The sequence below is a fragment of the Trachurus trachurus genome, assembly GCF_905171665.1.
Source record: "Trachurus trachurus genome assembly, chromosome: 2".
NCBI classification, from domain to species: domain Eukaryota; kingdom Metazoa; phylum Chordata; class Actinopteri; order Carangiformes; family Carangidae; genus Trachurus; species Trachurus trachurus.
The window spans coordinates 8,090,266-8,110,735 of NC_139914.1; the positions used below are offsets into that span (position 1 = coordinate 8,090,266).

General features: G+C 41.9%; 2 protein-coding genes and 1 long non-coding RNA gene across 5 annotated transcripts; 1 reads left to right on the top strand and 2 right to left on the bottom strand.

Moving 5' to 3' along the window:
* Nucleotides 1-182: 182 nt before the first annotated feature.
* LOC310998493 (OX-2 membrane glycoprotein-like) lies at nt 183-10,574 on the top strand. 2 transcript variants are annotated; one of them, XM_083988583.1, is made up of 9 exons: nt 255-291; nt 924-1,006; nt 1,589-1,672; nt 1,849-1,966; nt 2,383-2,703; nt 3,359-3,688; nt 4,901-5,185; nt 6,332-6,433; nt 10,314-10,574. In XM_083988583.1, the coding sequence occupies exons 4-9, from the start codon at nt 1,909-1,911 to the stop codon at nt 10,316-10,318; spliced, it is 1,101 nt and encodes a 366-aa protein (XP_083844709.1). In that variant the 5' UTR covers nt 255-291; nt 924-1,006; nt 1,589-1,672; nt 1,849-1,908; the 3' UTR covers nt 10,319-10,574. The 2 variants fall into 2 exon arrangements, with proteins under 2 accessions (XP_083844708.1, XP_083844709.1); XM_083988582.1 differs by lacking the exon at nt 924-1,006 and having other exon boundaries at nt 183-291.
* Nucleotides 10,575-13,422: 2,848 nt separating this feature from the next.
* On the bottom strand, nt 13,423-15,446 carry LOC310996471. The gene is made up of 3 exons (XR_014595900.1): nt 15,326-15,446; nt 14,981-15,094; nt 13,423-14,814 (listed from the first exon to the last, which is right to left on the bottom strand). It is a non-coding gene; the product is annotated as an uncharacterized lncRNA (long non-coding RNA).
* Nucleotides 15,447-15,489: 43 nt separating this feature from the next.
* Nucleotides 15,490-20,425, bottom strand: LOC311000360 (uncharacterized protein). Of its 2 annotated transcripts, XR_014596083.1 has the most exons (6): nt 19,478-20,425; nt 19,299-19,346; nt 19,022-19,147; nt 18,871-18,905; nt 17,452-18,780; nt 15,490-16,043 (listed from the first exon to the last, which is right to left on the bottom strand). XR_014596083.1 is itself a non-coding variant. In XM_083991040.1 (5 exons), exons 1-5 carry the CDS (start codon nt 19,617-19,619, stop codon nt 18,448-18,450), a joined length of 684 nt encoding a protein of 227 aa, XP_083847166.1. In that variant the 5' UTR covers nt 19,620-20,425; the 3' UTR covers nt 15,490-18,447. The 2 variants fall into 2 exon arrangements, 1 of the variants encoding a protein (XP_083847166.1); XM_083991040.1 differs by having other exon boundaries at nt 15,490-18,780.
* Nucleotides 20,426-20,470: the final 45 nt, after the last annotated feature.

The window sequence follows — 20,470 nt, forward strand, 5'->3', positions numbered from 1 at the left end:
TAGTACAATAGTCACACTCATACTCAAGGACATATTTTATCAAACGAGACATGTTTCCAGCAGCAGTTGCACAACATGGCCACTAGATGTCTCTGCTGCACCAGGTTTCATGTGTAGAGAGAGTTCAGGGGGCGGTCTGGGAGAAAGACGCCCCTGTTAGGAACTCATTTTCTCGGGTTGTAGTTGAATGTATGAACCATGGATCTTTGTGTCCCACTTTCACATTACCTGCTGCACGGGGAGCATCTCTAATCCGTGGAGTCGGCTTTTCCCTCTGTGGACTGTCCGTAGGTAAGTGTGATGTTCGTTTTTTGCGTTTGTTTGTTTTTTATCATGGAAAAAGTCTTAACTGCATTTAATTGCATTGCAAACAGCATTGGAAAAACTTAATTCTAGTAGTTTTTAGTTTTTCAGTCACTTATTTGCACATTTAGATGTCTACAGCCAGTATTTAAGACGATGCCAGTCTATTTAGTGGACATGGAATGTGTTTTTAAAAAGATTTTAGGCTATTCATTGTATTTATGTAGGCTAGATTCTCCTATTTGTATATCTACACAAGTGTTTTTGACTTAGAGTCAAACTTAAGGTTGAGTTTATTTGAATTAATGAGGTTTTAATGTTGCATAAAATGTCCTTGTTGCATCTGGTACAACTTAGTGTAGAAAGAGAGTTTGGTGTATTTTTAATGTGTGATAATGAGATTCATTTTATACAATTAGACCCAAGAAATATCACATAGCATCTGTCCACTGGGGCTCTAGCAGCTGTGGGGAAAGTGCCCACTGCACATCTGGATGTAGAGCAGCTTGTTACCAGCTGATTGATAGAATCAGTTTTCTTGTGGCCGTTGTAACAGCCCCCACTGTCAGACATCTGTGGTGTTTTAGTAGTGGAAAAGTGATTTAAGTGTTGCCCAACAGGAGCAGGCAGATGTTTGAAGCCAGATGTTTGGCACTCATAAACCTCTGAGGTCTGGACTTTCTTGTGGGTTTCTCTTTTCTCAGTAAGTCTGATCAAAGGCCTGTTTATTCCTGTGTTTTACCTTTTTTAAGACTTGATCTGTTCCCAGTTCAGCAGCATCTTTCTGTTGCTCCCTCTTTACAGTGAGTGAGGAGGTGTTTACAGCTCACACACAGACATCCTGTGCTTTACTAATAGACTGACACATGTTGCCATCACCGACCTTCCAGAGTAATACCCTGTCATCCGGTAGCACATCACAGTCATTTTTCTTTTTACTGTATTGATTTTGAAATCTGTCTAGACCTCAAGTGGCAGCTTGTTTTGCTGCTGGATGATTATGTGTTTACTGTTGAGTGCACATGCTGCGGTGTAGCACATAAAACCTCCCATTAGACCCCAGGTGATGTTTCTTGAATCAGCATCTGTTATTTTTTATGCTTACATGCGGCATTACCACGGTGACCACCTCCCACAGTAGGCCTTTATGATGCACAAAAGTCCCCCAGAATATCTATCTAGTATTAACCTTTCATTACTAATCATAGTGTGATGTTGTGATGCTGAGGCGATGCTGTCATCGCTGGTGTAATCCTCTGACTTCACTTTGCCCATTACATTACAGCAGACAGTGCGCCAGGAAGATGCAGCTACTACTGTGCTGACCAGCAGCAGCTCCACAAGTCGCAACACTGGACAGCTGGCAGAGGTACAGTAGGCCTACACATGCACCACAGCCTTGCACACTTGATCATTTTGCTGGTTTAAACATCTTTATGTGGTCACAATATTACACATGTGGCTTCACGTCGAGGTTTCACAGTGAGGTTTAGTTTTGCGGCTGAAGCTGCTCGAGCTCTCTGACGCTGTGTTTGTTGGTCGCAGCTGCAGCCTGGATGCGATTCTGGTTCAGGGAGTGACTTGGTGACCCTGCTTCGGCGAGCGATGTGTGGACCAGCCCTGCTGCTGTGGATGGTAGGAGTGGCTGTCCTCAGGACGGATGGTATGACCTACATTTTGGATCATTAAATCAACTTTAAAACACAAACAAGTTCCCTAAAATGGCAGCGAGAGTGTTAACCATGAATATGTGTAAAACTGAGTTGCAGACTTGAGATCTGGACTGAATTTTTGGGGATTTTCGAAACAAACAAGCATATCAGTTTAGAAACAGATGGGATTTCAACAAAAACAATGAAATTATTATTTAGAAAACCAAGAAACTGCAAATACATAAACTGAAAATTAGACAAAACCTATAATTTAGGTGAAGATCAATTAGGAACATCTCAAATGAAGCAAGAGGTTGAAAGAGTTTCACTGTATAAAGGCGTAAAATCAGCCGGCTCATTATTCTGCATACATAAATGTGTGCATTTCAAGTTGTATAACAGACTTGCTGCTTGTGTCCTCCATCAGGTGAGGTCGCAGGCCCCAACGGCCTGACCGCAGAGGCCGGTCACTCCTTCATGCTGGGCTGCAACGTCACCACGAGAGCAGATGAAACTGTCAAGCAAGTCCGCTGGCTCAACAAGAAGGACAAGGTCGTCCTGGCATACGAGCTGGACATACCTGCACGCATCAGCCAACAGGAGGGTGTCGAGCTCGTCGCCTACAACAACAACACCAGCTACATCAACATCACGAGGGTGCGTCCTGATGACGACGGCTGCTTCCGCTGCATCTTTGACATTTACCCCACGGGCAAGCAAGAAGGCCAGGCGTGCATTAAAGTCACCAGTGAGTCCGGCTTCAGAGGAGCCTCACGTTGCTCCTAAATCTCACATTTCACTTATACTATTGTTCTTGTCTCCATAACAACAGCCTTTTGCAAGTGTGCTTATTTGGATAAGTCACATTGTCTTTGTGCAGTTCAGGGAGGTTCACAGAGAACTGTTTGGTAACCCTTTAATTTACCGGCTCTTGATTACATGATAATGTCTAGAAATAGCCTAGAAATTACTGTCAATTTCATAGTAATGGTGAGAAATATAGCCAAGAAATAACAACTGATTGCGTAGAAATAGCACAGACATAACGGTCAATTGCAGAGGACTTGGTGGAGAAAAATTCAAAGGATGAAAAGCATGTGTAATCTTTTGAAAAATGCAACATTACTAATAAATTGACTGTTATTTTTTGGCTATTTCTTGACATTAGAACATAATTAACAGCCTGTAAATTAAATGATTACCAACTGTTTTACTCAGGAGTCCCAGAAGTGCTGTGCTAAGGTCTGAAGTGCCAGATCAGCAGAGGAGAAAGCCACTTCCTGTTGTTACCATTATAGTTTTATTACCCTTTGCCCCCTCCTTGTTGCCCCTGAACCTGCACACAAGCCAGACCTAAACCTTCACAGCACATTTGATACCAGGCGCTCTCTCCTCATCCCCAGGTAAAGTGCAGCCGGTGGGCAACAAGACGGCCATCAGTGGGAAGCCGGCCACCCTGTCCTGCTATTATCCCCTCCATGAGAGGGTGCAGCAGGTGCTGTGGAGAAAGACGGCCGAGCAGGGCGACACCACCACCGTGGTTTCCTACGGCAAGACGGGTCACTACAGCGAAGAGGAGCACTTCAGGGAGCGGGTCGATCTGAGCCGAACTCTGGACGACACCGTGCTCACCATCAAGTCGGTGACGACGGAGGACGAGGCCTGCTACACCTGCGAGTTCCACACGTACCCGGACGGCACCAAGAGCGCCACCTCCTGCCTGTCGGTCTATGGTGAGTGTGGAAACGGGGACGACAAACAGTTTTAGTTGTTTTTTAATAGTTTTTTTTAAAATCCATATTCACCCTGAGAAAAGAAGCACAAGAAAGAAATACTTGTGTAAACATAGAGATCTATTATAAAAGATGGGGAAAGCAGAAAATAGAACATCTTCTTCAACACATTAACCACAAGCAATAACTCAAGAAAAAAGACACAATCCCCACAATCCCCACGGCCACAGCAACAAATTACTAACAGATGCAGATTGATGTATTTATCCACAAAGTACTTTTCACAATAGCTAATTTGAGCATGGAAACAGAGCAACATAACCTGCATAAACATAACAAAACTAAAGTCAATCAATCACATTAAAAAAAACAGGAGAAAAGCTGTAAAATCTCAAAAGTTGGAGGACCATTGTTCAAACCAAGTCCGATAATTATGGGGTTTGAGCAATGTCTCTGTCCAGTTCACCTCTCCTGTTTCAGTACAGTAATATACTGTAGGTTCAGAGGAAACGTGCATGTGAGTGTGCGCGTGTGTGCGTCCCAGATACAGCTCAGGAAAGGGAAGAGCTGTGTGTAAACAAAGCCGAGCTGCTGTAGTGGGTCATTAAACTACTGTTCTGACCTGCTTCGGGGGGGGAGACGGCGCTCCTTGTCGCCTCGCCAGAGAGGTGTAAAGCAAAGTGTGAGACATGAGTGTAACTTCACAAGTGGTAAGTAAACGTTCCAGGAGAGTGAGTGGTTGTTGATCTTCCTGCATGTGTGTGATAATGTCGACAGAAGGAGGGGTCCCACTGAGGGGAATGGGGTGATTAATTTGGGTGAGAGCCCAGGGGATGAGTGGCTCACTGTTTCCCTAGACACAGGGCCTCAGTGTGTGTGTCTGTGTGTGTGTGTATGTGTGTCTGTGTAGGTGTGTGTGTCTTTCTTTCTCTGCTAAACAAGCTTTGCTTCTGTGTAAAGTGATGGAACCAAAGACCCAGACGCACAAACACAGAGTCAGTAAAAGCTGCTCGGCCTCTGTTCTCTGTCTGGGTTTTGTTTCCAAGACGACTTGTGTCATTGTGTCCTCGGGGCGCGGAGATTGACAGGCGATGTGCTGCGTCTCTCTATAGCAGAGAGACAAATGTCCCTCTGTTGTCTGTGATTGACAAACACAGGCGGTACATTTATAGCTCAGTTCAAACACCATCCTTCTTTTTTTTCTTCTTCCAGTTTTACCCAAACCAGAGGTGAGTCACGTGACCTCGTCGCCGGGGGTCACCGAGGCCAACTGCACCGCCCAGTCCCGCCCTGCAGCCGAGATCATGTGGAACATCGGCGGGGACAACCGGACCCTCGGACCGCCCATCACCTCCATCTACGACCAGGGCGACGGCACCACCATAGTGACCAGCACAGTCCTCTTCCAGTCGGGGCTGCTCGGCGAACTGACCGTCAAGTGCATCGTGCACCACCAGGGTCTGGAGAAACCCCTGACGGTGTCCCTCAACAAAGAAAGTGAGGAGGAGTAATTATTTGTGTCGTCTTTTTAGTCCAGTCATGGAAAACGCATGGAAAATGTCAGACTAGTGAGGACTAGTCAGACAGATGCGTTAGGAACTGATGAAGCCCCTTGGATAAGACAAATACAAGTCCAGTTGCCTTCGATTCAGTTGTTGCCCAGAGATAACATGAAAAATGAGAAAAAAAAGTCAAATGTCCTGGGAAAGCTCGAGTTTTCCTGGGAAATTATTTATTGTGACATCAGTTACCAGAGCTCTGTTTGACTTTTTCAGACCCCACTAAGGATTTCTTTTCCAAAGAAGTATCTAGAGAGAAAATTTGAGACTTTGAGTTGATGAGTGTTTTCAGTACTAACCCAAAAACAACACATTTGCATTGTTCTATTATAAATGTGTCATAATTTCTAAGCACGTAAGAGATTACTTCATAGATAAGCTAGACTGTTCACCTTTAAATCAGACTTCTGGGAGAGAGAATGAGAGAGATTTTAACACCTTGCCAGGAGGACTACAGTCAGAAATTAGCCTTTGGCTAACACTGGCACCTTTACATTTATTAATGTTCATTAATGTGCACTGTCCTCTATAAATAAAGAAAAAAAAGAGAGGTATAAACATGGAAACAACTTGGTTAAATGTGTTGAGAAGAATGAATGGGACGGGGGATGTGTTAGTGTACGGTAAAATAACATGTCTGTCAGACTGCAGCAGCTGAAAATGATCAGGAACCTTGATATATGATTATCATGAAGTGAGAAGGAAAAAAGCACTGGTTCTCAAGGGGTAGGAGTCCTTGAGGGGGGTTCCTTAAAGAAAAATGAAAGAAGGGCGTGTCCATTGTAAAAAGAAGCTAAAAAAAAAAGGTTAAAATCCCTCCATGTTTTGTTTAAATACCAGTTAAACTCTCTTTGTGCTGAGGTGTGGTGGGAACAAAGCCTGTTTTCTCCATGTGTGTATTCCAGTCACAGGTAATTATGTCGGCTTTGATGTCATCCTGAAGCCTGTAACGCCGCAGCGTACGGGAAGGAGTGTTATTTTCGTACACGTCTCAGTCCACATGTTGTACATTTATGTGCTGCCCTTTTAAACATAAACAGAGCTGCGGCGTAAATGTGTACATGTGTGTTTTTGTGTCTTCCAGTGTCCACAGCCATGGTTGTCTTCCTCTCAGTGTGCGGTGTAATAGCGGTCCTCCTCCTCTGTCTGTGTGTGTGTCTCTGCAAGTGCTTCATCTGCACTGACGGTGAGTCCAAAACTGAACATTTACTCTTTCACATGACTTTTTGTCGTCTTTCCCAGTGGTAGCATGTAACATTTCAATTTACCCTGCTCCAAAATAGCTCAGAGAAAATAACAAGGTCATTTCTTGTTCTCTAGTGGTTTTCCAAAGGCAGTTTAGGAAGTGGAGAGGGAGGCTGCAAAACAATATGTAGCTCCTCCTATGAGAGGATCTGTAGGTTCTCAGCTCTAGGAGTTTTATGTTGGGATGTCTGCACTGCAACATATCTCTGATGGGAGAAAAACCAGCAAACACACAGGCAATACTCAGAGCATTGTTTCTCCTTGTGGCCTGTTGCGCCGGCCAAGTTCTGAGTGCCTCTTGTCATTGCAGTGATTATGATGGAGTGTCCACATTTTTTTCTGGTTCCATAAACAGAAAACATCCTGGGACTTTATGAGCCCTGTCACACTGAGCACAGGCTCCAAGAACCACAGTAGCACAGCGAAAGTCTGGCCAAATAACACATGTTTTGTGTTTAAAGCTGCTGATTTTTTAAGTCAACAGTGGTTCTGCATTTTGGCATCTTTCAGCCCATTGTCTCGGTTTGAGATCCTGCAGCTGTTTTCTGTGGTAAAGCTGTAAAAGCAGACAAACTGAGCAGCCAAGAGCCTGATATCTGCCTCAAAACAGGAAACACACTCAGGTGTTGATTGTGGGGGAAAATATGTACTGTCCCTTTAAAAGGGTTTAAAGGGTCTCGTAACGTTCTGTTATTATCTCATAGTGTGGTGAATGTGCAGGTCACAACTTGTCCACCAGAGCGTTTTGGAGTTGTCGGATTGTGTATTTGATGAGTTTGATGAGGGAAACCAAGAAATCCATTGAGCCTCCGTAGCGTAGCTCTGAGCAGCTTGCGGCTCTGCACCGCCGTTCTAAAAACAGCTTACACCGACAATTAAAGGTAACGAACCTACTCCTAAGGCTAAAGGGATTACGAGAATGGGCCAATTTGCCAAAATGTTGAACTATCCCTTTAAAGAAACCCTAAGAAAAGCGTGAAATACATCACATTCATCCAAAAACCCACCGAAAATGTCAACTGGCAGCTACTTTCCACACCGAGGTGACAGGGTGGACGCCTCGTTGTGTGTCATCACCCCTCCTTTGACTCCTGTCGGCACCTCTCTCACTATCTTTTCCGGGTGCTGTGGAAACAGTTTGGTTGCCAGCGGCGCAATGTGGCGTGTAGCCCACTTCCCCTTTAGCATTAATTCTCCGACCACCGAGGAGAGAGGAAGGGACGACCGAACTTAGCGGAGCAATGACAGAAGCTTTGGCTGAGGTTCTTGCTGGCCCAACAAGAGATGAGGAAGAAAAACAATGTCAAGGTTAGGGCGGTCGCACGGCTATTCTCTATTTGGCAACTTTGAATTTAGCTTGAATGTTGTTTTTTTGCGCCACATGAGCGAAGAGAAATCCCAGTGAATAGCCATAAAAGATTACAAAACAGCTCTAAATAGACTTTTATTTTATCAGCTGAAAGTGATGAATGTGTTTCCTTTTCTCTACACAGCTCCTCCTTGTCTTTGTCCTTGTCTTTTTCTTTTGAGATAAGATAGCAGCCGGTACATATTGTCCTCGCACCTCCCAATATCCCAAAAATGGGAAATCTGCCGCAGCATTGCTCAACACCTCATCATGTCGAGTTGAGAAACCCGTCGCCTACGTTGGTCTAACACAACAAAAGCCTCAATCGCACTGTTGATTTAAGAGTGTTTGTGTCTTCACCGCATCCCTGAATCATGATCTGAGTTTGTGACCATCCTGACAAACTCAAACACAGTGTTTGCATGTGATTGACGGACGGTGCTGTGTTGGACCAGAACTGGCTCACGTGGGCAGGGCAGAGATTGCAACAGGATCACGATGAAAATAGATTCTTCTCTGGAAGTAAAGCTTCCGTCTGCTTGAGACCTTTTCCACAAGTCTTTACCCACGTTTTGGATCCTGAGCAGAATAACAAGTAGATGCACCGATTGTCTTGAGTTAGCAGCCAGAAGAAAAGATCCTCTTTCTCAGTCTAATCCCTTGCGCTGAGATAGACATTAGGGGCCTGAGAGTGAGGAGGAGGAGGAGGGGCCGAACCCGAAGTTGACAGCCTGCCCACTTGATAACAACGCAGCCTCTCACACTTGACTGTACAGACACACACACACACTGTATTTCCCAGTCTTGGTTTGCATGAAATGTGCTGGAAACACAGGCTTTTACTGTGATGGGATTCAGATTGTGGTTCAGGGAAAGAGAGCTGTGATGCAAAGTGCATCAAGGCCTCTCGTCCTAATTCTTTCACTTCCAGTAAGACCACTCCATGTGACACTTACAGATTGGGCAACAATAGATTTTACACTGTATGATGCATCACATATTAAGCAACTGGCAGTGATTAATTAATTATAATATTTCCAAATAGTGCATGCAACTTCTTTTTACCTAAGCCCCACCCGCTTCAAACCATCAGGAACACAAATGCAAAGAGGAGAGAACACTGTTCAACTCAGTACAACTCAGTCGATTGATAAAATCTGAGTTGGTGTTAGTGCGGTGGCACTTCCTGTCTGAATGAGTGGCAGAGCCGTCAGCTGTCTGAAACTCAGAGACCAAACCCAAACCGTGGATGGTCTGAAACGTTGTGATGTCTGCGGCTGAGGTCGAGCTGCAGGCCGACCACAGAATAACTTTCGTGGTTCCCTGTGAAGCAGTGGGGCGGAGTTCAGCCTCCGCTTGTTTCAGCCACGGTTGGGAAATCAGGTTAAGGCCCGAGGAGGTTCTTCCAGTAAAAACGTTACTCGTCTATTTGCGTCCGTTTCCATGATTTTGTGGCATGGCCGGGTGGAGATGTAGCTACAGTATGGACTGTAAGGTGCAGCAGTGGTAGGCAAAGGAAGCTGACCACAGATAAGAGCCATTTATACATGAAAGTGCATGTTTTCAGAGGCACCTTTGATTCTGTGGCACCGCAGGAAGTACGAGGGCGGCGCCACGCCCGGTCCGGCTCACAATCATGGTCCGCCCTTGAATCATGAGGGCAGCACAGAGGGTAACACTGATTGTTCCTTAGAGATTAGAGATCCTAGGAAAAGGTGACACTGGCTGGTCAATATCCTGCAAAAAAAAAAAAAATCATATACCAAAATTTTTTTTTTTCCTGCGGTGTTGATTCTGTCACTCCTGCTCTAATTAGCGTTTAGGAGCTTCGTGTGAGTGATCCACCGCTAATTCACATAACTCACACTGCTGCCACATGACTGTTGAGGTGTGGCCGACGTTTAATCACGGCTGTGGAATTCCTGCAGTGTTTCATTATTGTGTTGCATGTGGTCTTTTTAGATCTGAGTGGGCGCTCTGGGGATTATGTGTGTGTGTGTGTGTGTTCAGACGTGTATGAGTTTAGATTTGCATTCCTGTGTTAGAATCACACCAATACCATACCAATCAGCTTATGAAGTTTTTCTCCATCCTTCCTCTGCTTTAAAAGAAAAAAAAGTAGATCTTGCCGTGTTATGTGATGTGTAAAAGTGAGTTTCGTGAGGCTGCAGGGAAAAAACCATCCCATGAACCAGTTCAGGGAGACAGAGATTGGATGTTTCAGTTCTCTCATGTGATGTGATAATTAATGACCAGTGGGCCGGTGTCCCAAAACACAGTGAAACTCAATGTGCTCGTCCTTGTGCTGATGAAATCTCAAGGACGCCGTGTCAGGGGGGGGGGGGGGAAGCAAAATACAGACTGGCAGAGGAAGGATTTGATCGCTGTGATTTAAGCACAAAACGGGAAATGAAACAATTGTGTAAAGTTTTGACAACTATTCTAACTGTGGCTCTGTCCCGTTCCTGTCCAGACTGATTTGGAGCTGCGGGCGTCACCGCTGCTTTGATGAAGGTCCAGCGCGGCTCTGGGCCTGACCTAGCTGCCCAGCACCGTGCCCTGCAGAGGGAGCGAACAGAGCTCTCACTGAGCGGAGCCAACACTGCTGCTTCTGCTTCCACCAGCTGAGAAGACCCCGTCAGTAAACACAACTGAAACCACTTCATCTAATGCCACATTTTAGTCTTCATGATAAGAATAGAGGGTTTTATCTGTTCACTTCATCATGGAGGGGCAGTGGAGTCAAACACTTGCATTCACTCACTTAGTTTGTTGGAGAGTTTATTATAATTAACAAAAGTCTGCTAACTTTTTTAGAAATCAGCTAATACCATCTAGATTAAACAAAAAAACAACTGTGGGGTCTTATGCCTCAGATCTCTTACTGTATTAAATATTGTAAAAAGTTACAGTCCTATATTTTTTCAACACACCTTGGGTTATTTACAGGTGCCATATTGTGAAATCCCATGTCTTTTTATACTATTATTATGACAAAACAATTTAATCTATTTTTTTTTATTGTATCAAAACTTGTATTGAGAATCTGTGCCTTGAAATTAGCCCTCAGGACTTCCTGTAACTTTATGATGTCACAACAATTCATCATGCACCAAATCCTAATCCTAATTCATCACCCAGTCTTGCGAGATGTGGTTTCTCTGTTGTATTATCAGTCAGAAAACAGAAGAGAGGCTCAGAAGACCCCACAGTTTGAAAGTAAATCATAAAAATATAAACAGTTCCCATTCAGACAAATGTATATAATATAAAAATAAACACGCCAATCTCTCAAATCAAAGAACAAAATGAACAAAAAAACACATCTGATTGGGAAAATAGTCTGTCAGGGTCTTCACTGTGGCTGAAGATTAATAGACACAGCTACATCTGTGGTAAAGAGTTATATATTATTATGGTATGTTATAGCTGCAGAGCCGCAGTGTGTGAGACAGTAACAGGAGACGTTTGTGTCTCCTCATTTTTTATATGTTCTGAAAGGTAAAGAAATCTGGACTGTGTGTGTATGAGAGAGAGTGTGCGTGTGTGTATGTGTGCACCTGTCTGACCTTTTAGAGTCAAACATTGTTACAAGTTACTTTTGTGTGCAGAAAATATGAATATAGGTCAGATTAATGATAGGTAATATAGGTTATAATATGAAATATATATATAACTAAAGTATAAGCTCACATGGGCTGTGTACAGTGAAGTCAATTTTTGTAGAAAATCTCATTTATCAAAAAGTAAAAAAAAAAAAAAGATGTCTTCTAGCACTGCTGTGGCTGGATTCTTACATTTCCACCTAACATCTGCTTACACATCTGTATATTAAGATCATTTCAAGGTTTAAATCCTAATATTATAGCGATGTTAAACATTAAATTTCACATTCCCACTCCTTTTCCATTGAATGTTTCTGTCTGTGTTGTTTTTGAGCAATATTCACTTCACTGTGTAAAGAGTTGATCAATAGTTTCCTGTACCGTCACTGAGGGGGGATCAGCACCGACTGGAACAAATAAAACCTGAGACTTTATCTGCTTTTGTCTCGCTGCTTATTTTATCACCTGGAGGTGTTTTTCTTAGTGCCTCAGATTTTCTAAGTGATGATAAGTGGTGATGATGTATGGAGACAGTGGGTGGTACAGTAACCTCGAGACAACGTTACACAATAGGAAACTCATTTCCTCTGCAGCCCACTCCGATGACTTTACTTTTTCTCTTCCAATGGTGTCGCCGTCTCGTCTTTTTTCTTTCTTTTGTTTTTGTTTCAAATGGTCTATGACTAACCAATGCAAATATTTCAAGCTTAAAATAGCTTCAAATTCCAGTTTCACAAGTGTTATTTCAGGTATTTGACACTTTGGAAATATCTATACACACAGTTCAACCTTGAAACTACAGAGTGTAATCATCCATACATTAGAAACCCCTGTTGTTTGAATGAATGAATTTGGCTTAATAATGTGTACATAAAACCCCCTTGCTTTCAGGATATAAGGTTTCCTTGAAAACATATATTATTATCCTAACACTTTTCCTGTAGGCCTACAGTACAAATGAATCATATTTTTTTCTTCTTACAGTTTCCATAAAGCTCACAAAGACAGGAAGGGGTAAGTTGTTCCTTTGCTACTCAGAGGCCCTGAGCTCCTATCGATCGTTATCAGTGTTATTAAAGCAAGTTATTTGACTATTCATAATAATAAAGGGCCTTATCTAGAGGAAACTGTGGGTTGAAATGGCATGAGTTCACTATAAAACCACCGGTGTGTTATTGTTTTTTGGTCCCTTGCTGGTTTTTACATATTTATGGAGTCACGCTCTTAGGAAATAATAGTTTCAATATTATTAATCTAATTTCTTTGGAGATTGTGAAGGATTTTGTTGAGTTGTCACCAACTCTATCACCAAGATAATGAAATATCGTCTAGCCAGTTGTATTTTACGTTCAATATACTGAGTTTTGCTTTTTCAACGCTAGATGGCGTCTTTTTTTCTTTTTTTTTCTGAAGTGAGTTCTCAGGTTTTTCCTTTCCCATGCAGATTTCATTCATATTTACTGTGGTGACTCTGTTGTACCAAAAATACCCTAATGAACATGTTTTAATGTAGATTCATGAAGAACCTAAAACATCCCCACTTCACACACAAAGTTTTTGGACTTCCTTGTTGTATGGAGGCAAAGTGTTTGCATGTGTCACATAGTGGTTGGTGGGCGATGCAGTGAGCTGGGTGGGGTGTTGATCAAAAGACAGTGTTTCTTTCTTTTTCTTTTTTTTTGGTGCGTGTCTGTGCTAAAGTGTGCATGCAGTGCAGCGATGTATACCTCAGCTTTTAGCACTTTAAAAACCACAGAGGTCGGATCCCACAGGGCAAGATCTGCCACGTGCCTTAGTCTCCACTCAACAACCCTTTTTTATAATGTATTTATTTATTGTGTTTTAGGTCATTTTATGCAACATTCATCTGTTTGACACTCCAGCTGGAAAAACTGTCTTTTATTCAGCCAACAACAAAGCAAAGAAAAAAAGATTATCACAAAGATCAGTGTGGTGTCTGCCCTGTTGCCACAAAATCACAAGTTCTCACTCAGGAGCTGCTTATTCTTAGATATGAAAACACTATGGTGCTACTGCATTATTTTAAAGTTTGATCTAATTTTCCTGCAGTCGACATGGACGTATACTGTTTTCATACATAGTTCCTGTTGAATGAAGATGTTGTCTGTGCTGTGACCTTTAGGATTATGCTATGGAGATCCGTTTGGTTATTTTCATTGTCTTCTAGCTGGTTTCAGTCTGAAGTGAAAGGTGTCATTTCCCGGATTCAGGGTGGGAGAGCTGATCTTGTGATGAGTTTTCTACACCTTCGAAGGTGACTCATAGTGCAATGTGGCACTGATGTTGGGATTTACACAAATTACCCAGAACTAGACTTCAAAAGGGATAGATACAGCTCAATGAAATTAATTATAGCTGTTATTCTTTATCATAAATATAGAAATATAAATATATATGAATATAAAATGAACATTTGCAGTTGTTAGAACGCACATTGCTGAAAAAAAACCCTGACAATTCTCTATGGCTTTTAACTTATTCAATGTTGATGTAGATTTTCAATGTTTTTTACTATGATGATTATCATTATCACTATTATTTGAATTGCTTCAACATCTGGATGAAATCTGAGCTTGATGAGTTAAGAGCGACGTGTCTCTGATTCATGTCTTCCACTGTAAAACAACCTCCATTCCTTTGTTTTCACTTTATGTGACTAGTGGTTTTAATTCTGCTTCCTGTTCGTCAGTCGACTCTCCGTCTGCACTGAACCCCAACAAGAAACGCTACATCAATCAGTTCCTCGGCAACAGAGAGAGTGAAGATCAGAGGTGGCAAGCTAACACACAGAGAAGCAATCACATTTAAAAGAAGTAAACTCCACCGGATGTGTGCACAAAACATTGACACCTATACAGGAAACAAAACTATTTACCTGTAGATGTGTTATACTGCACAACGCACAAACAAGCTGTGGTGGATTTAACAATGGAGGATTTCTCAACCATTAAATTTCACTTCTGTCGAGCTTGATTTACAGGAATTTAAAAGCTCTTCAAACTGTGACAGGAAAAGAAACGATTTAAATATTTCAAAAGTATTGAAACCCAATCAATCAGGGATATTACGTCACAATACAACGCCTTAAGCCCTGACTGACTCATTTTACACAGAAATCAGTGAAAGCTCAGATGGAAGATAGAAGTTCTGGTCCTGAGATGATTAATATGAAATGTTTTGATATATTTGATATCAATCACGGCGCTGATATCATGAGGTTTAACTCTGAAGATTGATTTCAAGGAACAGATGGGTCGTTTTCGTAGATGTGACGGACGCGTGAGGAGCCACGGGAAGGCTGGCAGCTCGGGTCTGGTGCGTTCCTGGGTTCTCCTGCTCCACACACACCTTTGGATAGACATCAGGTGAGATTAATTATTGTTCCCACAGTGTTATGTATGTTAACTTTTATTATTTTGTGTCATTTTGAATCTGTTTTGCTCGTCAGGTCAGAGGTCATCCCCCTCAGTGCAGAACCAAACAGCTGCTGTATGGAAATACCCAGATGTCTCACCTCTAGACCTCAGTGTCGATGCAAGAATTAGCGCTGTGACCACGATGATAAACGCCCCGACTGCGACAATGCGATACACACAATGCTGGGAAATCATCGAAGGGGCGGGGCATCCTGCAAATCAAAAAAAGGTGATTTTATTCGACTTATATGTGACACCTGAGAGACAGCAATCAACACACTGAGAGGGAGTCAGTTGACATCTCACCTGGTTGTTCGATGCCTGAATAATCAATATAAAATTGATAATCAGTCATTCAGTAACAGGAAGAAAACGTCAAGTGTGTAATGATTCAGGTAAAAGCAGGTGATACATTAAAATCTCTATAAGTAAACTTTACTTACTTGTGGTTTCCTCCCATTTGACAGTGGTGGATTCACCACCATCTATAAAACAACGTAGGGTTTTTAAGTCTTAATGAGAAGGGATGAAAGCTGCATTTTAATCAGTAAACACATGGTATCTTAGGCACAGATTGATGAAAGGGTTAGGGTTAACAGGGTAACAGAGACGTTGATGCTGACGCTCACATTATTTTTTACTTTGGACTACTTTTTTAAAGATAAAATGTAATATCCCTTTACCATACTTTAACTCCTCCCACTTTTGTTGTTATGTGATTGCTACTGTTGACATCAACAGGCAGTAGGTTTCATTTCCCCCTGAGTTTGAACCAGGACACTACAGTGGGAACAAACGCTATGTATAGACTGTTGAGGAAGTTTCACTCACCTTTAACAGAGACGTTGATGACGTGACTCACGCCATCTCCACTTTGACACCGATACAGACCTGAATCACTGCTGACCACTTTTTTAAAGATCAAATATAATATCCCTTCACCAGGGCTTAACCCCTCCCAATTTGTTGTAATGTGACTGCTACTGCTCACATCAACAGGGATAAAGGAAGTATTCACCTCAGCTTTAAACCAGGACATTGCCGGTTTTGAGCTTATGCAGAATTCAACAGGGCACTTAATGGTAAGATTGTGTCCAAGGAAGGCCTCGTAAACTGTGTTGCGATACACTTTAATAACTTCATCACAGTCTGAGTCTGGACCTGCAGGAGAAACAAGAACACAAACAATATAATATCTTGTTTTCACATAATATAAAGTGAATAGCTGATGTGAGTTGATATAAAGGGGATGCTATATGTGATACATCAGCCCCAATTCGTTTTCTTAGTAAGGTTGTGCAAGTTCCAGGTAAGACCACTTAACATTATAAGTTTAACATTTGAGTTTTCTTTTACTGAAATGATAAAGAGGACAGTCAGAGAGGAAGTGAAGTTTTAAAGCGGGTGGGTTACAGAAGTCAGCTTGTAGGAATGAGAGAAATTAATGAGATCACAGGAAAGAAAAATCTGTTTTCTCAGCTGCACCTGTGGTCATCAAACTGAAAATATAGGTCAGTTTTATAGGCTCTGACCTCAGCTGTGGCAGCTGTCTGATCACAACTGTAACTTCTGTTCATTTCCTCATCTTCAGATCAGATACAGTTTGGTCACGTTCACAGTTTAGGCCAAGATCAAGGTTTGAAGTCACATTCAGTCATCCGAGATAAACTGACATCCCACCACTTGCAAGACATTATGACACTGGTATAAATGGTAAATGGTCTGTATTTATATAGCACTTGACTATACCTGCAACGATACCCAAAGTGCTTTTACATCATGCATCACATTCACCCATTCACACACTGTATAGTGCAAGACAAGACATTATTGTTCATGATTGTGAGTAAATTAGCACATTAACCAGAGAGCCAGTCTCTTTGTTGTTCACAGTGTGCGGTTTTTGTGGTTTTCACACTTGCTGTTAGTCAGTGTGACCATGTCTTCTCTCCCCATATATGGTATGAAATAAAGTGATTTGATTGGCTGCACAGAAGCAAATGGTGTCAAATTTTCCATCAACGCAGATAAGAAACCAGCACTATTCTATTTCATTAAATGTAAAAGATACAATAATTTTGGTTTAATCTCTTCTCAGGAGACATGCTTCACTGATTTGGACTCAAACCGCACAGATGAGACTTCAGAGGGAGTTCTGCTTATTCCAGGTGAACAATCTGCTCTCTTATACCCATTTTTTGAAGAACTGGAGTAAAACCATTCATATACCGTATGATATGATATGATATGATATGATCACACACTTATATAAAAACCCTCCAGTGGTGCAAACAACAAACAGAAATCAGGACCAGTATTTGGTGCATTTTATTCTGTTGCACTGTTGCGTCCATGCAAATGTCCAGTACTCTGCTCTGGATTTACATGCGTCATATGGGCATGTCTGAAACATATTCAGTCTTTTTATGACCTTTAAATTGGCAAAAACAAACAAATCAATGTGATTGATATATTGGTGAATACACTCAGAGCATCAGAGAAACAAATACCTGCGCAGACTGATAGAGAACAATTTATAAACTAAAAAAATAATAAAACTTTAACTTACTATAAGCTTCCAGAGTCCCAATGAGCAACGCCATGATGGAAACATGGAGGATGGTCCGGCAGGAGTTAGATCTCATGGTGGAAACGTTTGAAGACGCAGCTCCTCTTCTGTCAAACAACTATTACTTTAGGTGTGCTCTACATACCACTGCACAGGCATGTGGTCGACTTCTACTTCCTGTTTTTGATGGACGGATGAAGCACACACACTCAGGCTACATGTTTTTGTTAACAGAACAGATACTTTGGTGGATTAATGGGAAATAAAGTGCAAGAGCGAGTCGGCGGTTACAGCATCTTATAATATTTTAAATCATGGACAGACAGTGTGTTATTCAATTGCACAGCATGATCAGATAATCATTACATTCCCCAACACAGACAATCACTCTAAAGGTTTGTGGAGCACATCTTTACAAAAAAAAGCTCATTAGTCATTAATTTAGTCTGAAAATGCACAGAGAGCTGATACAATACAGAGTGTACAGTTGTGAAACCATTACTGTTATCACAAAGGAGTAAATTCAAGTCACAGATGTGCAACATCACCGGAGACAGTTTTCATGTACGGTGAGAACTGCACTAGACAGTTTGCGTGAGTCCTGAAAAGTTACATACAATTCTGGTAACACATAGTGCTACCTTTGGACTTTCCCATGCTGTTTACCTCCAGTCTGACGTCTTTTATGTCTTTCTTCCCTCTTACAACGGAACTCAAAGTTTCACTGCCTTTCTCTGGTTCCCTTTCAGTCATGTTTGAGTGTGAGTTGCATTCAATAGAAAAGAAAGAAGCAGTGAATTTGAGGGATCTTTAAAGGATGGACCAAATGTCATTGATGGAAATCTTAGTAGTTCCTCCTGATTTCTGTAATCCTCTCTGTGAGTTCGTCCTTGCATCTTTGTGTAATCCGCTTCCCGTGCTCCTCTAGGATGAATCTGTCTCTCCACTTGCTCTGAAATGATTTTTGAGATTCATCCCCATCACTTCCTGAGGTCTTTAAGCCACGCGAATAGCTGCGTACTCTGAGAAATCCTCCTCTCTTCTCCGTGGTCGAGGCACAGGAGCCCCCGCTGGCTGCTGGTGGTTGAGTGCAGCGTACACGACAGACCCCCCTTCCTCCACCTCCTCTGCCGCGTTCCTCCGTCTGTCTCTGCCGTCCTTCACGCTGCTGTAAAGAACCTCGTTGTCTCCCGGTGTCCCGTTGGGCTGCGAGGACGGTCTCTGCCTGCGGGTGGACCTCCGGGACGGCGGGGCGGAGGGGCTTTGCCTTGGTGAGGCCTGCAGGCTGACATGTGGGAAGCCCTGCTCCAACATGGGGATCTCCATGTACTGTAAACATCCATATAAAAAACATATTGCATGAAAAAGTTTGAAGGAATACAAATCTGACATGGCAGATATACAATTTTCTTTGCTTACCTGGTTTTCTGCTGGTTGCTCTTTACTTGATTTACCTGCATGATGGACATGAGTTGGGGGTAAAATTAGTCATTATTTTACGTTCTCATGTATTACTTTCAATTTGGAATAGAAAAAAAATCACATGATTGTAAAAGTCAAATCATCTCACCTTTACATCCTCGCATTGATATGATGGATATAACAATCACTATGATGACAAATGTCAGAATCCCAGCAGCAGGGTACACGTAGTACACCAGTATATCGTTTAAATCAGTTGTAGAAGTCGACTCAACTGCAACATAACAAGTAGCTTGACTTAATATGAATGTGTTTACATTGGATACTACTCTATGTAAATACTGTATATAAGTAACACAGGCAAAACAAATGTTCAGCAAAAAGCAGGTGTATTAAAAACGTCACTACAAAGTCTTATCAATAACCTTTTCTTGTGTAATTCTCCACTGCAACGGTGGTAAATTCACTATCACCTATAAAAAAAACACAGGTTTATTGTCTCACTGATGTGACATACAGTAGAATGGCTGAAAGCTGCATCTGTTCACAAGCTCCACAGTGGGAACAAATGTTATGTATAGACTGTTGAAGAAGTTTCACTCACCTTTAACAGAGACATTGATGCTGTGACTCACGTCATTTCCACTTTGACACCGATACAGACCTGAGTCGTTGATGACTACCTTTTTAATGATCAAATATAATATCCCTTCACCAGGGCTTAACTCTTCCCAATTTGTTGTCATGTGACTGCTACTGCTCACATTAACAGGGACATAGATTCCATTCACCCAAAGTTTGAACCAGGACACTGCTGGTTGTGTGCAGAAATCAACAGTGCAGTTAATGATAAGATTGTGTCCAAGGAAGGCCTCGTGAACTGTGGCGCGACGCACTTTGATAACTGCATCACAGTCTGAGTCTGGACCTGCAGGAGAAACAACAACATTATCTATCGTGTTCACATAATATAAAGTGAATGGTGTGAGTTGTTATATTATATATAGGGACAATATACTGTATGTGATACATTAGCCTCATATCGCTCTTAGTAAGATTGTTCAAGTTCCACGTAGTAAGACCACATAGGATTAACAGGGGTAAAAATGAAACTACAAAACTAACTAAACACACGGGAAATAAATCACTTGGTGACATTTAGTTATTAGACAATTTGCACAAGATCCAGCAAATGCAGGAAGCGAGAGTGAGCTCCACCTGAAGTAAACTGTCCCATGGGGAACTTTAAAGCTGCATGTGTAGGTTTGAGCATTAAAAAATTTGACTAGTGGTTATAAAGATTTAATGTAAATGAGATATCTGGTATTAACAACAAGGATTATAATGATTTAATAGCATTAAATATTTAGGAAATTCATATTGGTGGGCCACTGTCCCACAGCGAGCCGTCATTAAATAATACCACTGCCATTGAACCACAGAGCAGCAGGCAAGAAAACCACAGAATAGATATAAATACACGAGTGACACTGTGGTCAGAGGGTGTGAAGAATAATTACATAAGTGTTTTGTATCTCAAAAGGAAAAATAATATAAACCGAATGAACTCTGGGAAAATAAATTCTTGACTTGGTTT

What these genes read in the sequence shown, in the direction of transcription:
- LOC310998493 (XM_083988582.1), top strand. Translation starts at nt 1,909, where the DNA reads ATGTGTGGACCAGCCCTGCTGCTGTGGATGGTAGGAGTGGCTGTCCTC. An exon ending in GGCGTGCATTAAAGTCACCA is followed by an intron (nt 2,704 to 3,358) that starts GTGAGTCCGGCT and finishes CCTCATCCCCAG; the next exon opens with GTAAAGTGCAGCCGGTGGGC. An exon ending in CTCCTGCCTGTCGGTCTATG is followed by an intron (nt 3,689 to 4,900) that starts GTGAGTGTGGAA and finishes TTCTTCTTCCAG; the next exon opens with TTTTACCCAAACCAGAGGTG.
- LOC311000360 (XM_083991040.1), bottom strand. Translation starts at nt 19,619, where the DNA reads ATGACAACAAATTGGGAAGAGTTAAGCCCTGGTGAAGGGATATTATAT. An exon ending in CATCAATGTCTCTGTTAAAG is followed by an intron (nt 19,347 to 19,477) that starts GTGAGTGAAACT and finishes TTTTTTTTATAG; the next exon opens with GTGATAGTGAATTTACCACC. An exon ending in AGCAACCAGCAGAAAACCAG is followed by an intron (nt 18,781 to 18,870) that starts GTAAGCAAAGAA and finishes GGATGTTTACAG; the next exon opens with TACATGGAGATCCCCATGTT.